Source organism: Corvus cornix, chromosome 1A, assembly GCF_000738735.6.
Source record: "Corvus cornix cornix isolate S_Up_H32 chromosome 1A, ASM73873v5, whole genome shotgun sequence".
Classification (NCBI taxonomy): Eukaryota; Metazoa; Chordata; class Aves; order Passeriformes; family Corvidae; genus Corvus; species Corvus cornix.
This window is the reverse complement of record NC_047057.1, coordinates 71673540-71685868: the sequence shown is the minus strand read 5'-3', so window position 1 is coordinate 71685868 and position 12329 is coordinate 71673540. Positions and strand designations below refer to the sequence as shown.

Genomic DNA, 12329 nt, shown 5'->3' with positions numbered 1-12329 from the left:
AATGACATATATAAAACCTTTTTTCTGTCACAGATCATTAATTGAGATACTTTTAAGTAATTAAAATTACATATTCAAAACTCTTTTTTTCATTTACAGACCACAATTTGATTTGCTGGGTCAAAATAAAGAAGGGATTCTTGAATTTGTAACTCTGAGAACTATGACATCTGACACTACTGCTTGTGACAGGATTTAATTACAGGAGGAGAGACAAGACCAAAGTGTGGTGTATAAATTTCATTATTAAATGATACTTTAAAAAAAACCTGTGCAATGGATGATTTGCTGCCTTTTTTGGGGTTTTTTTGGTTAAACATTTTCATCAAACATAACTTAAATATTAAAAAAAGCGAGCACTTCCAGTTTTTGTTTCCACAGTAGCATCAATGAACTACAATTTTAAAAGTGTGCAGCGAGTTATCAATTCACATTCAACAACATGCAGACATTTAACTCTGTTGTACACCCTGCTGCAAATGTGTACACAGCCAGCATGTCTTATGAGGCAATTTGCCAATTTTACACATAGGATACAGCTCTATACCAATGATAAGAGATGTTTATAACTACCTTGATTGCACCTGTACCAGTAACCCAAGTGGTGCAAGTCTCTAGGCCTGAACATGCAGTGTCAAACTGTCCTCCTGAAGAGGGCACCAGGCACAGCTCCCAGCAGTGAATTCCCAGGGGAAGGCTGGAGGCTGTTTCCAGCCCAAATGTAGCCCCCTGATTCTGGATGGCACAAGTTAAGCCATGTGGGAATGAACCATGGTGGGCCAGCTTCCTCCCGAGTCAGGGAGCAGGATCTGATCCTTTGGTTTTCTACTAGTGACTTTTGGAACTATTTCTATCACTGCTAATTAAGACAATCTTGAAAACAAACTAACCCTCCCTAAAACTGAGGTCTTGCAGCCTCTCCCTTAATAAGGGTGTTTGCTTATTTCAAAACAGCCTTCAGCAGGTGGTTTGTCTTCTTCCTTCAACCTGAGAACTTTCTTTTTTTCATGCTCTGTAGTATTATTCAGACAGGAATGTATGGACTAGTTTATTTTGTCAGCTACTCTGAAAAGGCAGTTACACTCATGTGTGATCACGTACGGGCCTATTCCTTTACGTCAGAGGATTATCAAATCCAGACCCTCACCAATGCCAAGCACAGGAAAACTTAATCATGTGGCAAAGGCTGGACTGCCCACAGGAGCATTTATAAATCTACTGAACAAAATCAAACCATACTCCAGTCTGATTGCTGCTTAGGTACGCAATAGCTTATGTTATTCTGGAAATGATAATGTCATGGAATGGCTTTATGGTAACAGCAAATGTGAGTAATCTTAATGAAAACTTGCAAAAAACATGATTGATGTTAAGAATATCTGAATCCACAATCATGTATGTGTGGGTCTTCAGATCCGGAAACCATGAATGAACGTGACACACACAGATTGTGTTGGAGAGAGAGGAGAAAATCAGGTTTTAAATAGGTTGATACACAAAAACTCAATGGAAGATTACAGATGCATCAATAAGTAACAACTTGGTGCAAGGGTGGATCCCCTTCTGAGGGACATGGAAAGCTTGCAGGTGGCTGGTTATATTATACATATACTGTGCATATACATATATGCAGTTAGGGTAAGGAGCAAGAGGCCAAAAGCTGTCACACAGTAACTCAGAAGTTACACACTACGGCAGCCAGAAACTGGGATCAGCACTTGGTTCGTATTAGCTGGCAGCTGTGAGCAGCCTGCACCGTGTGCAGACATCTTGTAAACACTGCTGACTTGCCAAAGCAGCAGCAGAAGCGAAGTTTAAAAGGCAAGCTGGCTATTCTGATGTGCCAAAGCAACTCAGCTGTAGGTCAACTACCTAGCACAGACTCTTCCACTGATTTAGACACCTTCACAGCTTTACACAATGTACTCCCTCACTGTCATCCCAGAATCTTCAGGCTCATCAGTTTGTAAGAGAGCTTAGAGGACCACGCAAAAAGAATCAGCTGAGCTCTGCCACCCTTCAACATTCTTGAGGCTTTCCTGAATAACGTGAATGCCAGGTCAAAGGAGACACAACAACCACTATTCCTAAAGACCTTAGCTTCGACTTATTCTTCTTTCCCGTTTTCTTCACCACATAACTACAGTTTGCAGCTGCTACAGAGAAGTGCACTTGCTTTAAGCACTCTCTGGCACTTAAGCTTTCAACTGCAAGAAAGCCCCATGTTCCTTTACTCTAGGGGCTGGGGGAAGAAAAACCGGTCCCATCTTCAGTTTACAAAGCAAATCAAAGCGCTCAGCTAGATCCCTCCTCCATGATTCCACCCAGGATGAGCTGTCTTTGGCCTGCCTTCAGAGGGGTTACGATGAGTGTGGAGTTCATGCGAGAAGGGGCTGTCTGAGCAAGGCGGACATGCACACTCCCCTACCCCCTCCACGTCCACTCATGCAGTAGCGACAGGGCCGTAAGTTCCAGGGTTAAGGTACCAGCTCAGCTGCTGAAGGCACGGAGAAGAGACGGGCAGGGTTATTGTGCATTGGAATACATAGAACATCACCAAACTACCTCCAGGGACCGTCTCCAGCCACGCCTGTACCGCCTCATGGCGTACGGAGGGAAGGTCGGATGCTGAATTTAAAAAACAATAAATTGTAAGAAACCAAAATTAGACCATCAGTCAGTGTCTAAAACAGAAGAGTGACAGAGGGAAACTTTTCAGTAGCAAATACAGGAATAAAACCTATGAAATTTCAAACAACCAGCTCCAGGCTTGAGAATTAAATCAAGATAACACACAGATGTCAGGGGCCTAATCTTCCTTTTGAATCTGTAATGTCAGAGGAAACATGTGTGGCACAGTGAGAGGAACACTCCATCTGAACAGCAGGTTGCTGTTACTGTGCTCCCCTAGAAACTCTGCAGAGGAGGGAGACTGAGAGAAGGAAGAGCTGAGCAATGAGAGGGGTCTCAGGTGTCCCAGAAGCTGCGCTGCCCAGGGGCCCACGCCAGCAGGTGAAGAGCAGCTCCCAAAGCAAAATGAGAGGGACTCCAGGGAACTGTGACACTGTCCCAGGCTGTCACATCAAACCTCATCACTGCTGCTGCCAGTGGGCTCTCCAAACACCTCGGATCACAGAATACAGCTCCTCAGACAGGAACAATCTGCCTATTGAACTGAAGTTGAAAACTCAGAGCGTGGCCACAAACACATATTGACAACAGCCTTTTAAATACCCAAACTGCTGATCACACCTGCACACACCTACAGCAATAGAAGAAGTTAATCATAAATCAGGATAGTCCTAGCTTGGCCCAGTTTCAGGGGACAGAAAGGAAATACTGACTCCCTTCCCGAAGGAATTTGGAAAGGCCACAAAATCAATTTTGGAAAGATCACCTGTTGCTGGCAACTGTAACAGTACACCACAGAAAAGTAAGGATTATAAAATACAAATTAAAATAAAAAATTGGAAACCAGAGTGACACAGACCCCCAAGCAGAAGCACAAGTAACCTTAATTGTTGTAAAGTTAAGAAACCATGTTAACATTTTTTACTCCGTGTTTTTTAAACAATAATCAAGCACTCTAGAAATACTGTAAGTTTCACACAGTTGGACACAGCCTATTTCTGTGGCTGCAGTGGAAACAAAATACCCATCTCTAATTTGTAGGGAGCTGATTTCACACCAGGAAGTCCCAGTGCATTCTACAAACTGCAAATAAAAGTACAGCCAAACTGATCTGGAATTGTGTATCAAGCTAGACCAGGATTAAAAAAACAAATTACACCAAACATCTAAAACTATAAGGAAAAGATGATTATCTGGAATAGAAGAGAATCAAGTATCATGAGGTAGAGCTGCAGACTTTTTAACCTAATTTCACATTTGCTGTGAAAGACACCCCTTCTCACAGCATATATACTCCCTCTACAATTCTGTCACCGTAGCTGCAGACTGAGAGAAGACCACTGCTCATCGACTGCATGGTGGAGTTTTATTTAAACCCACAGGTAAAGCACTTATGACATACTTACCTTAAAACACGCTGTAACACAGCCTAGAACAAGGTCAGCAGGGACTGCTGGAAGCTGCTCACATGAGATCTAGACTATAGGCATTTTCCCCCTCCAGAGTTTTCCTTTGAGTAACTGACAGCTTGCATCTCACATTCAAGGTAGATACACTGTCAAATCTTACACACAGCGAGTCAAACCCCCCACTGATCAGATTTGCAAGCCCTTTGACTCCCACCATTCCCTGCTAATACCAGAGGCAGTTACATACTTGAAAAAGAAGCCCCAGAGAAATATGCTCCATACAGAAGCTGACCCTGTTCAATCTTTGTTCTAGTAGCTACACAACGCAGCCCCTCAGTTTTCCCTAAAAAGTGTAGAGTCCTCACTGACACAAAAAGCACGAGACTACTACCACTGGCATCCCTAGTCAGTTACAGAGGGCTGATTGCCAGCACTACCAAATTGTGTGTGGTGAGGACAAATGCTACGGACTCAAAGCAGGCAGACAAATAGGTCAGAAGTCACAGCCACAGAGCTGAGAAAGCAGCAATTTTAAACACACACTGACCTGAAAAGCAAAATGTTTAACCAAGTGTAATTTCAGTGCAATTTGAAAGTAGTTCCTTTCAATCACTGCTGCCCCTGCTGAAGTCACTGCTCTTGAAGGGCGCAGAAGCAACAGAGTTAAACAGCTGCAACTGTGATCCAAGAACTGATGGTGTGGGACTTGGGGGAGATTACCTCTGGAGGTGGAGGACTTTGAGGCTGAGACCATTTTTTCCTCCTCCTCTTTTTCACGGATGTGTGTCCAGTGCACATCTGCCAGGATCTCCAGAGGATCAACCGGATTTACAATCTGCTGCAGCCTAAGGTTTCCAGCTAGCAGGAGGAGGGCAATGGCATAACAGGTTGCAGGCGGGGTGTATGAAGGGCAGGGAGGAAAAGATGGGAGAACAGTGGAAAGGAAAGGTAGCACATCATAGGAAAGGAAATAAGAAAAGAAAATATTATTGGCTAAGGTCAGTTTGCAAGACAGACAGAAAAACCTCAGCATTGTGTGTGCACGCATACACCAATACAGCGCTCCTCAGGCTTCCCATCAAAGCTGAATAACGCCATTCCAAAGGCAGAGGGATGCTATTAAAACCATCTTTAGAGATCATGTCTGCTGCAAGAAGCTTCCCTGAAATGAAAGACGTTCTCTGGGTGTCCGACAGTACATGGTATGTAAATACCAATTTAGCAGAAATTTCCAGCTCCTTCAGCCCATTCGTTATGATTACTGCCAAAGATGTATTGCTGCTGAAGGGGAGGGACAATCTCCATCTGATTGATGCACCAAGACAAAAGGTTTTTCATTCCCCACTACTGGGTTAGGTACTTCTTTCTAGGCTGGGTACACACTTCTTTGTGAATTAAGTAACATGATGGATCGGAGAGTTTCATATATGTATGTGCATATGAACACATGGGCACATAAAACACCTCTTTGTTTACTCCTGGCTCTTTTGTACTGACTTGCTCAAAGGGAGAATATTTTTCTGAAGGGTAACAGCATTTTGGTTGTGACTTAACAGCTCCCCAGCAGGGAATTCCTGTCGCACAAATTACTCTGTTTAAGAGAAATTGCATTACTCCTCAAATCCCTGCCTACACAAAGCTTAGCTACTTATGGAATGTCAAAGAGAACAATGGGCACCTAAAGCCATTGATGAGCTTGTTTAACTTCTGCAGAACAGCTGCCTTGGGAGCACTTACTCTGAGGTATTAAATTTATAGACCCTGTCTCTATTGCTGTCTGCTCTGGGACAGTAACTCATAATTCATTTATCCATAATAAAATGGACAGGTGTTCACCTGTTCACTGTCTGCAGGAGGGTCTTCCAAAGAAAACGTCTTAACCTGGAAGGAAAATGCCCACTTACTTTATAAAGTAGGAAGTCAATTTTCACAACTGTATTACCACTGAGTAGGGCAAAGCACTGCTGCAGCTCTTTAGAACCTCAAAAGCAGTTAGATTTTCATACGGTGCTCGAGTGTTTGAAGGAAACAAGACACATTAGCAGCATTTAGAGCTTGCGCTCATTATTTCCTGCTGTCTCATTTTAACAAGTTCCTCTCTCCCAGCCATGTTTTCCCCAGACATGACAAAGTGTTCGGGATTTCCGTTTCAGGAATGACTACGTGTGAGATTTGGCATTAAAACCGCAGAAGAAACAGGCAGAAGGAACTGCAGGAAGGACAGAATCAGCAGACGGTTATTAAAGGGAAAAGGGCTCAGAGGCACAAACTCAAATGCAGAGCAGGATTCACAACGTAGCCAAGTATTCTGCAGCTTTATGTCTCTTTTGCCTCACAGAGAGTTTTTGTATCAATTGGCACAACCACATGGGCTACCAGAGGCACTGGACATCCTGCAGGGACAGGAACCCGGGCTGTTCCCGCTCCGTACCAAAGCACTCGCATGCAGGCCCCAGGATGAGTAGAGTTAGCGTTTGCATCGCCACACAAAGTTTTGTGTTAAAGGGTTTAGGTTTGCCAGCAATGGCTGAGAAGTACAGAGTCACTCAGCAAGGCTCGGAAAGAGCAGGTCCCACGTGATCTACGTGTTTTAAAATGGATTGCTCTGGGATTTAGACCACTGTAACATACACACCTTTAGTTTCTCCACAAGCCTCTGCACAGAGGCCCGAGCCTGTCCCGTCCCTCTCACCTTCTCCAATAAATAATGAGCAGCACAGCCAGACATGAAGGGCTGCTGCTTGGCTTAGAGGCAAACCTTACACTTCTTTAATGTCTAAGTGCTTGAGAACGTCAAACAACACCTGGCACAGCCTTTCCTCAGGACTGTCTGCTAAGCTTTGCAGGAAGCTGAACATTAATTGCACTTAGATTTGGAATGGTAGCTTTCCTCCATTGCCATTGTAGCACCCACCAGCACTTTATAAGCTGTGGGCTGGCTCAGTGTTTTCACTTCATTGGAATAAGGAGCCACCTGCAAACCAGCTCCTTAAGAGTCAGGTCTGAAGCACCCTAGCAACTGCAACAGGGGGAACTTCTCCAGGGATGCCCTTCAGCCACCTTACTAATACTTCTCATTCTTATCACAGAAGAGTTAAATGGCAAAAAAATTATAACACTTCCACTTTTTTTTTCTCTTGAGGAAAAAAAAAAAAAGTTAGTTGGAAGCTAAGCTACTGTTATTACAATCATAAACTGCAAAATATGCAGTCTGACAACTGCATATGCCCCCTTACATGCAGAAAGGCACTTGGATTTTCCTCTTATGTATTCTGGCTCTAATAAACCACAGGGAGGGAATCAGAGATTAACAAGCTATTAGGACCAAGTGTTACAAAAAAACCCAACTATTAAAAATAAACTGCAAGAAAATGCATCATGGAAAATGACACAACCAGTTAGATTTGAATGTCTGATTAATTTTATGACCATTATGTAACTGAAGAATCTTGAGGGATTGCTGTAGCTTGATTAGTTGCCTTCCAGACTCTCCCCACAGACAGACACACACAGAGGACAACAAAAAAAGCAAATTTACTGGCACAAGCAGTCTGAAGGCAGTACTTCTGATGTGTCCCATGTGTCTGAGATAATGCACAGGTGCAAGCAGTCTGCATGTATAGAACAAATCTGGAACTCCTTATTACCTGGGGGTCACTGCTCATGCAAATTACAGTAGCAAATTGTCCAGGTTTTCTAGACATCCTGAGGTACTCAGCAGCTTTATCACCTGCCTAAAACAGTGGCAATGACAGATCTGATTTATGGCACTTGAACCACGAGATGAACAACAGCTACTGAATCGGTTTTGAGGGAGCTGGTAACGCAATTAAATAAAACACAGAAACTCTTCATGTGGGACCTGCTCTTTAATACATTCCCTGCTCCTTTGGGGAAGTGGAAGTGGAGATGGTGTACGGGTACCTTTCTGTGTACCCGAGTCCTCTTCATCTGAGAGATGTTGAAGCCAGAGGCCTTGCTGCAGCTCTCTCTCCCAAGGGTTATACTCCCCCTCTACAGCAGAGGGAAGCACACATCCACATTTAACACCAGACACGCGTGTACACACACAAGCCATGGAGAGAGGGAAAGAGAGAAACAGAGAGGACAGGATCAGAAAGAGAGACTGTCTGGAAATGCAGCAACTCCCCGTACTCCCGCTGTATCCAAAGTGCCTGACAGGAAAACTGCTGGAATGAAACAACATCCGTCCAAGAGCACCACAGCTCAGCAGACTGAACACACGACATGCATGTTACCATACTTATAAAGAAGTCTTGATTTCCACAGACTTCACTCATGAACATTCAGCTCCTACATTGAGAAAGTAGCCAAGGAGCCTGCTGAGCTCATCAATGACACTGCCACAAAGACTCACAAAACTGGACCTCTGCTTGCAGTAGGCAGCCAAAGACCTTTACGAAAAAGCTCTTTGGAGCCTACAAGTCTCCACAAAAAGGAAATGTGAGTATAAAGACAAAGACAAGAGCAGTGAAAAATTTGGCATGGTGGTGAAACACTGGAAACATGTCTATTCTGAGCACAAACTTTGCGTTTTGATGACTGAGACAAACACAGGGGAAGGAGTCTTTCCCTAAGATTTTCCACAGAAATCTTTCAAAGCTAAAATGGGAACTACCTGAACTCCCTTATTTCTCAAGGCCATCTTTTAACCAAAGAGAGCTACAAGCACCTTCTTGTGGAACACCCTGCTGACAGTGACAGGCCCCTTAGTGAGGCACTCTCAAACTGAAAACACTGCAAATACAATGCTTCCAGTTCCTGCTGTCAAAGAACAAAGGGCACATTCAAATCTAATTCCAAATAATAATAAAAACCAACCATAAACCAATACAGCAGCACCAAGCTGTGCATTGACATGCTGGCAAGCTGTATGGGAAGCATATTGTGTTGGTACTAGTACTCTAAACTGTCCTGTGGCAAAGTCCTTCAGTATCCAGAATGATCCACTTCAAGCTTTCCTTGAAAATAACCCCCTCAAAAATCAGAGCAACAAAGAAGTAAAAGAAGTAAAGTTTTCCAAGGCAAATCTTTCTCAATCTGCATGGAAAATACTCATTTTTCCCTGCTGGCTAGCAGACAGAAAGGACAAGCGAAGCTAACCTTCACTTGACTCCTCATCTTCTTCCTCTTCGTATTCCTCCTCATCATCATCATATTTGTACTCGATCTCATGATTTTGCTCAGCTTCAATCTCTTCTTCACTCTTTCCCTTCAGGAGGGCATGGATACGCACGGCCTCTTTCCATGGCACACCACCCAAGTCTGAAGGGGGTTGCTGAGGCAGCAGTAGTTCATCATCTTCCTCCTCATCTTCCTCCTCCATCTCAGATTCTGAACTACTGTAAGGTTTTAGAAAAAAATAAACATTTTATTGCTAACAATAAATAATAGTATTAAAGATTATGAAGTCAATGTTTTCTTGATCAGTCTTAGATCACTATCAAGTCATTTCAACACACATAAGCCTGAAACATAACTAATTTTCAGCTTTCAATATTTCATAGGCCTTCTAGTGACAGCATCACCTGTGGGCTGCAGTATGGTCCTTGTCCTGTTTCTTTTAAAGAAGGTGAGGCAGCAGAAAAGTGCCTGTGAAGCCAAGTCCAAACATTTCTGCAACATTTATTGTTACAGTTCTAGACAATTGAATACAACAGAAAGAAACTATTTTCTTCGTATCACACTGCTCTGGATAAACTGGTGAAAGAGTTCTTCACAGTGTCAGAGTGCAGAAGGCCACATCTTTTGATATGGCAGCTACTGCTAAGATAGCTAAGATGATTTTGGCACTTGCTCCTGTGAACCAGAGAAGGCTTTGGGAGTAGAAAGAATACAAAACACATCAGGCAAAGGATACAGCATGTGAACTAAGCAGAGATGGAGAAAAAAAAATTACAAAATTCCTCACTTTTCTGCATCACAGACAGAAATACGTATCCAATTAAGTACACAGTGTACATGGTGGCAGGAAACTGTAGGAAGCAGTGCAAAGGTAATTACAATAATGAGCTTATTATTCCCACAGCAAAGTCTAAACCATGCAAAGCAATAAATCATTAGTGCCTTTTAGAAGTCATCTCTGTTTAATTCTAACAGTTCCTCAGCATACGCAGCAGGGGCAAGAAGTGTAACCACTTATCCAATGACATGTAATCCAGCTCACTCTGACATGCCAGAATACCTACAGGGACTGGGGAGAAAGATGGTTGTATTTGTCACTGGAAAATGAATGAAAACTACAACACACTCACAGATCCTCTCTGCAGGGTGAAAAGGTGCTCTAGCTTTGTTTTACCTTAATAGATCGTTGTCATAACAGAACTGCATTTAGTAGAGCAACTGTTGGATGCTTCCCCTAGAAGTCTTAAAAGGCCCAATTCATCTGACTGAAGGAGAAAACTGTTTGAGAATAATTAAAGTTTGGGTGAATAACCTGAGAACAGTATTTCTACTACCTCCTTATGCTCAGTATCACTGGCTAACAGCCTTTGACAGAACCCATTCCATAAAGACAATGAAAGGGAAAACCAGCAAGTGGAAAGTAATGAAGCTTACGCTTCATGTAGATCTATAAAATATAACTTGTACAGATGCAGTATGATATTTACATAATTTTATTCATCTGCTTGTCTGAGAGCCTATTTTTGATAGTGAGCCTAATAAGGAAAACACTTTGTTCATGCTCTGATTGTCACACACTTCTGAACATAGGATCTTAAATTCTCCTCACTGTTCTGCATACAAACAACATTATTTTGCTCAAATTACAACCCACTTTTTCACAGCATAGACTCAACAGTTATTTTTAACATGCTGCTTGATTTTCCCATGTGGAATACGGAACACAAACGCTGCTGCAAGCCATGGACTTGGTGCATGGAAACCAAAGCATACTCCAAAGGCTCTATGCAGATATTGTCACAAAGATAAAAAGTGATGCTCCCCTTCTCCCTGATTTGCTTTCCCACCCCTTGGTATGGAAATAAACCTGACAGGTGCTGCATGCTGGGGGCTTGGTGTGCTGTCAATAAAGTTTAAATTGTTGCCATGGGTGCTGAACAGGATGAGCTGTTCGACCAGCTGGCTTATCTCATGGAGGAGTGACGACACAAATTCCTCACCACATAGCTCACTTTACCTTCTTTGGCTTTTATTTATCACTTGGCTTTTGTTTGACCTTTGAACACCGAGAAATGAGAAGCTGAAAGACAGCAGTGAGAGATGGCCTGGTATAGTGAGCATTCCTTTCAACATGGAAACTCTGTGCCACAGGAATTAATTCAACAGCTGAAATTTTATTTTTCTATAAAGTAGAAATCAAAGACCAAGGTAGGTTGCTCTATACAATTTGCATAAGCAGTTGAGTATCTCTTCAGATTTAGTGCTGAGGAGAGGAACTGAAACCTAAGCTGTGGCAATGAATCTCTTCTCTTCCCTTGCCATACAGACCTACACAGCACAAGCTGTCCTATGACACTCCTTTGAAAGGCCACAGGGCACGACACCAAAACTAGACATGGCAATCTGGGGCTTACTGCAACTTAAAGGCAATGAATATGGCATATAAAAGGTTTCCCACACCTCATACTACTGTGTAGTCTGGGTTTAGTTGCCTAATCGATCTTTTTTCTTACTGAAGCTTAAATAAGATTGACTCTCTTTTGAAAAATTCTACTTTGAATACTGTTTCCCATAACCTTTCTCTGCAGTGTGTGTGTGTGATGGGAAGCTGTGCACCAAAATGGGAGGTCTCTGCCTGATTTCCATCAGCCATCTCAGTGAACCCTGAAAGCCCAACCCATCCTTCATAATACACGGAGGGAACAAAGAGTTCCCCATCCCCTCCGCCTGCTCCTAACCCTGCAGCACTGCACCAAGACAGTGAAGATGATTAAATCAGGGCCTTGGTTGGCTTGTTGCAGGAGTCAAAACTTTTTTTTTGTTGCTGAAAAAGTAGTCAGACTTCTTTTTGCAGTCTTTCTGCGACATTCCATGGAGTGGATATAGCTGGACAGAGAATATCCAATAGCTACATCACCTAGAAAATTCTCCCTCTGCTCTCTCTGATACTGGGCCCACATAGCCTTGTCCATTCTCTAAGTAAGCTGCTTGCAGTATTTGGATTTGGAACATAAACTTCCAGGTCAAACTGACAGGGAATTTGATGCATTTTCTCTTTTCTCCCTATGACAGAATGTGAGTTGCCCACACTGCTTCTCACATGTGAAATTATGCAGCACAGTCTACTATAGACCGAAATACTCA

At 42.9% G+C, this 12329-nt stretch overlaps 1 protein-coding gene across 6 annotated transcripts in view; it reads right to left on the bottom strand.

Annotated features, from left to right (window-relative positions):
• Positions 1–12329, bottom strand: part of MICAL3 (microtubule associated monooxygenase, calponin and LIM domain containing 3) — a 162990-nt gene that overhangs the window by 34671 nt on the left and 115990 nt on the right. For 4 of the 6 annotated variants that reach the window (XM_019288722.3, XM_019288724.3, XM_039571041.1 and 1 more), the window contains 4 exons: positions 9165–9403; positions 7965–8054; positions 4761–4898; positions 2566–2628 (listed from right to left, as the gene is read on the bottom strand). In XM_019288722.3, the coding sequence (XP_019144267.2) occupies positions 2566–2628; positions 4761–4898; positions 7965–8054; positions 9165–9403 (530 nt within the window). The remainder of the gene's footprint in view (positions 1–2565; positions 2629–4760; positions 4899–7964; positions 8055–9164; positions 9404–12329) is intronic. The other 2 variants (XM_019288725.3, XM_019288726.3) reach the window with 1 other exon arrangement.